Source organism: Chanos chanos, chromosome 11 (genome assembly GCF_902362185.1).
Source record: "Chanos chanos chromosome 11, fChaCha1.1, whole genome shotgun sequence".
In the NCBI taxonomy this organism is placed as follows: domain Eukaryota; kingdom Metazoa; phylum Chordata; class Actinopteri; order Gonorynchiformes; family Chanidae; genus Chanos; species Chanos chanos.
The window spans coordinates 14,780,116-14,785,115 of NC_044505.1; the positions used below are offsets into that span (position 1 = coordinate 14,780,116).

A 5,000-nucleotide genomic window follows, 5' to 3' on the forward strand; every position below is an offset into this window, starting at 1 on the left:
TTGTTCTTTAGAATTGATTTTTCTTTCTGTTGTTTATTTGAAAGAACGGGACGAAGTGAAAGAACGTTTAGAAGTTTTAACCGCTGAAAGTCACAAACAAATTAAACTTAAGAACTTGAAAAGAAAATGCTTTGTCTTTTCCCTCAATATGACACCAGAACACTGTCATGAAGTTTCACCATATGCTGTCCTCATTCTCCAATCACACGCAGGCTGGTTAGCTCCTCCCATCAAAGCTGACATGGGCTCTCATGTTCTTTATCCTGTTTGCTCTATCTGACAGCTTTGATTGATTAGGAGAGGCATTTGGAGTTTGTGTGTACACTTTCTCTGGTTTTCCCCTCTCAGACTCTATCTCTCTGTGGACTGGTAGGCGTTATGTACAGTAACGTGCACTGTGTGTCCGGGATAAAATTCTGTCTCATGTCTTTCATTATTAACGGCTTCTATTTCTGTGTGCTTTTGTATCTGTGCAGAAAACACTGTTGAAGATGAGTCCTTTGTCCGTGTGTGCGCGCGCTGGGCGTGTGTGTGGTGTGTGTGGTGTGTGTGTGTGTGTGTGTGTGTGTGTTCTCAGCTCGTGTTTGCGGTGACCGAGTTTGTGATAGTCAGTCTGGGGAAGCAGTTTGTGGAGAATCCGCCGGTGGATCTGGCAACCCTGTACGCCGACATGTCGCCGTCCACTCCTCTGGTTTTCATCCTCAGCACCGGTTCTGACCCCATGGGAGCTTTCCAAAGATTCGCCAAAGAGAGAGGATACTTAGACAGGTTCTCACACGCACACACACGCACATACACACACACACACACACACATACACACACACACACACAGAACTGCATTTTTACATTGAATTGAAGCACTTAATGGACGGATTCAGTGGGACTCCTCACAGTACATCTTTCACCTCTCTCCACTCCTGTCTTTACACAACCCATACATCCACCTGTTCTCACATCCAGCCCTCCTGGCCTCTGTAACACATAAAGTGTCCTACCCTTCCCATTTATAATGTATCATATCTCCCTGCGTATGGATTAGAGAAATATAAATACACCGTAATATGACGTCTCTTATTCGTCTGTGGAGCTCTGGAACTCGTTTTCTATTTGAAATGGGCTGGGTACGAATATAACTATAACTTAATGTCCCATTGCTCAGCGAGTGGTTTTTATTTATTAATTTATTTGTTTGTTTGTTTATTTATTTTTGGTCTATGTCCGCATAGACTGCGGTGTTTCTCTCTGCTCCTATGACTGTAGTATTTTAACGATGGATGCTGGTCAGTCAGGAGAATATTGATTATTTTATTGTTGATATTCTTTGCTCTGTTTTCTGAAGGGAAATCTACAGTGCTTATTGCAAAAGCTAAATGTAATGTAATTATTATGAAATAACATCACTGGAGTATTTCTTTCTTATATAAGTGGTCTCATCCATTCTAAATATCTGTTTGTTGTTTTCCCTCGAAGATAGTAAAATATTACTCCTTAACTCAGTGTTTCTCAATTTATTCTTAGAGACCCATAAAGACTTCTCCCCGTTATTGTTTCTGAGATTAGAACGTAAATGTTTTCTGAGGCAGGTGAATTGTACAATCAGAAATGCTTGTTTTTGGAAAAGTAGAAAACATAGTAAGCCGGTTTTGTTTTTTGTTTCTGAGTTAACAACGTTCTCCCTTTTCCAGAGTGGAATCCATCTCTCTGGGTCAGGGGCAGGGTCCCATAGCCGAGAAGATGATTCTAGAAGCTCTGAAGTCTGGCAGCTGGGTCTTCTTACAGAACTGTCACCTGGCTGTGTCCTGGATGCTGGCTATGGAGGAGCTTATTAAAACCTTCACCGAACCTGGTCTGTCTGTGTGTGTGTGTGTGTGTGTGTGTGTGTGTGTGTGTAAATGAGTTACAATGAGAGTGTGAGGTGAACTGGTCATTTCATCTGAATGTGAAATTAGCTTTGATGAACTCTGCTTTGATGGTGTTTACTTGTATGCGCTTCTAAGTGCGTGTGTGTGTGTGTGTGTGTGTGTGTGTGTTTCTTTATACGTGTTTGCATGTAACAGAGTTATATTGAGGACACGGTTTAAACAGATTGTAGATAACACGCTGTATAGACCATCTCACCTGTTCTGCAGCTGCCTGTGCTGAAACAGCACTTTGAACTTTTGACTGCACTAAACAGAACACAAATCTCAAATGAACCGAATTACTCTGTATGAGCATGTACATGTAAGCATATATATATATATATATATACATGTTTACATATGCGTTTCCAGGTGAACCCAGCATCTGTACATTCATGTGCATGCTTTTCTCTTTCGGGTTGACTGATCTTTTTTGAGGATAGCATAGCATTCTCTCGAGGAACATACGGGTTTTATTGACCTCTGACCTTTACAGATACGGTCATCCACGAGAACTTCCGGCTGTTTCTCAGTTCAATGCCCACGAAAGTCTTTCCTGTGACGGTCCTGCAGAATTCAGTCAAGGTACACACACACGTGCGCACGCGCGCACGCACACTTACACACACTCACGCACACGAGGGCACACACGTTTAACATCTGTCTATCTCTATATCCCTTAATGATGAAAAGAGAGAGTGCTCATGTCAGGGGCTGTGTGTGACACTCGTCTGTAGATGAGTTACCTTTTCCATGAAAGCATGTCTCATTAAATCAAACCTGCACACATCTGAGTGTGTGTGAGTGTGTGTGTGTGTGTCAGCCCTTCTTAGCATTCATCGTTCTCTGAAGAGCAGGTGTGTGTGTGTGTGTGTGTGTGTGTGTGTGCGTGTGTGATATGAATATTTCAGGCAGTATTCACACACAGGTACGTAATACAGTACAGTGAATGATTGGGTGTCATCTGCTTCACAGAGTGTGTTTCATCTTTAAAATGAAACCTACACAGGCTCAGTGCTTCATCAGTCAAACTTACACTGGTCCCTGACTGTGCCATAACGGCTCTGTCAGTCAGACACCAGAACTATGGCGCTTCAGTTCTTTCACTTTTCTTTGTTGATTTGTTTGTTTGTTTTTAGATGTGATGGATGGGTAAAGAGCGTCATTTGTCATTTTTATGAATTAATATTTGCTTTAATAACCTGAACACTACAGGTTTGCATTTAAAATCTTAGAGGTTTTTTTTTTTTCTGTGTGTAATATCCTATTTGAATGAATTGTTTTCCATGGTGTCATCTTCCCCAGTGTCTGTAAATGTATGCTACAGCACAAAACGAATTCTTACTTTTCAAATGTTGAGGCTATATCTTCATCCTGATGGTTTGGACTGGTTAAGCTCAGGTCCTGTCAGAGTCATCCTGACCTGTCATTGGCTGATCTGTTTGCAGGTAACCAATGAGCCGCCGAAAGGTCTCCGGGCCAACGTGAGGCGGGCATTCACTGAGATCAGCGCTGACTTCTTTGAGGAACACGTCCTCGGCAGGAAGTGGAGGAAGACCATCTTTGGGCTGTGTTTCTTTCACGCCATCATTCAGGTCAGGGGTCAGGAAAGGTGAAAGGTCTGGCAGAATAGTTTAAGGGTAAAGCAGTAAGGATGGGGCTGAATGTTTTGAGTTGTGTTTGAGGTTTTGTTCATTTATTTAGAAGAGGGATCCCTCAGAAAATGATGATGTCTGACATTATATGTGTTTTTTTTCGTGTGTGTGTGTGTGTTGCATGTGTGTGCATGTGCTTGTGTATGTGTGTATTTGCGTGATGTGTGTGCGTGTGTGCGCGTGCGTGTGTGTATGTGTGTGTGCGAGTGTGTGTGTGCCTGTGTGTTGCGTGTGTGTGTGTGTGTGCTTGTGTGTATGTGTACATGTATTTGCGTGTGCGTGCGTGCGCGTGTGTGCGTGTATGTTGCGTGTGTGTGCGTGTGTGTATGTGTGTGTGTGCATTTGTGCATGCGTGTGTGTGTGCATTTGTGTGTACGGTGTATGTGTCTGTGTGTGCGTGTGTTTGTGTGTTTGCAGGAGAGGAAGAAGTTTGGACCCCTGGGCTGGAATATTCCATATGAGTTTAATGACAGTGACAGGGAATGTGCTTTGCTAAATCTCAACCTGTACTGTCAAAGTGGATCCATCCCTTGGGACGCTCTCATATATATAACAGGTCTGTGTGTGTGTGTGTGTATGTGTGTGTGGCCTGTATAACTGTCAGATGATGTAACACTATGTTTAATAATGAAGGAGGTGCTGAAATGTTATGGAAAAGGTGAAGAGAGATGGAACAAATCCACACATCCAGCAAGAGCGCGTGTACACGCACGCACACACACACACACACACACACACACAGAGGTCTGAACCACACGTCAGACAAGCAGAAACTAGAGCAAAAGGCTGAATCACGGTGGTGTGATGCACAATTCCCACACGTTAAGTGAAGTCCTCTTGTGATGCAATGAAGTGAAACTGTCTTTGTGTGTGTGCGTGTGTGTGTGTGTGTCAGGTGAGATCACATACGGGGGCAGGGTAACTGATGCCTGGGACCAGCGCTGTCTGAGAACCATCCTTAAGGGCTTTTTCTCACCTCCAACCATCGAGGACGGTTACAACTACTCTGCATCAGGTTCACAAACACACACACACGCACACACAAACACAGACATACTACATACACACACAGACGCATTACATACACACACTCGCACATGCATGCTCTCACTCGCATACTCATACATACCCACAAACACACACACACACACACAAGCCCCTTTCACACATGCACTGCAACCCTAAAATAATCGGGATTCTAACCCGAGGGGCTGCATGTGTGAACAAAAATGTCCGAATCAGGCGACTCGGATTCTAAACGGACTTTATTCTACCAGCCCCCTAGTACAAACTCCGTTTTCTCTTCGTTTGGGTCCACATGTGAATAGAACGGATTAAACTCCGGAGTATACACAGCGAGCAAGTGGGCATGTTGATGGCGTTTCTAACACGCGACTGACGCAAAACCGGAAGAATACAAACATCCGAGGGTGAAGAAGAAG

At 43.6% G+C, this 5,000-nt stretch overlaps 1 protein-coding gene across 1 annotated transcript in view; it reads left to right on the forward strand.

Moving 5' to 3' along the window:
* Nucleotides 1-5,000, forward strand: part of dnah6 (dynein, axonemal, heavy chain 6) — a 64,820-nt gene that overhangs the window by 51,994 nt on the left and 7,826 nt on the right. The window contains exons 65-70 of the mRNA XM_030787723.1: nt 578-768; nt 1,688-1,848; nt 2,400-2,488; nt 3,352-3,498; nt 3,976-4,114; nt 4,454-4,573. Of these exons, the coding sequence (XP_030643583.1) occupies nt 578-768; nt 1,688-1,848; nt 2,400-2,488; nt 3,352-3,498; nt 3,976-4,114; nt 4,454-4,573 (847 nt within the window). The remainder of the gene's footprint in view (nt 1-577; nt 769-1,687; nt 1,849-2,399; nt 2,489-3,351; nt 3,499-3,975; nt 4,115-4,453; nt 4,574-5,000) is intronic.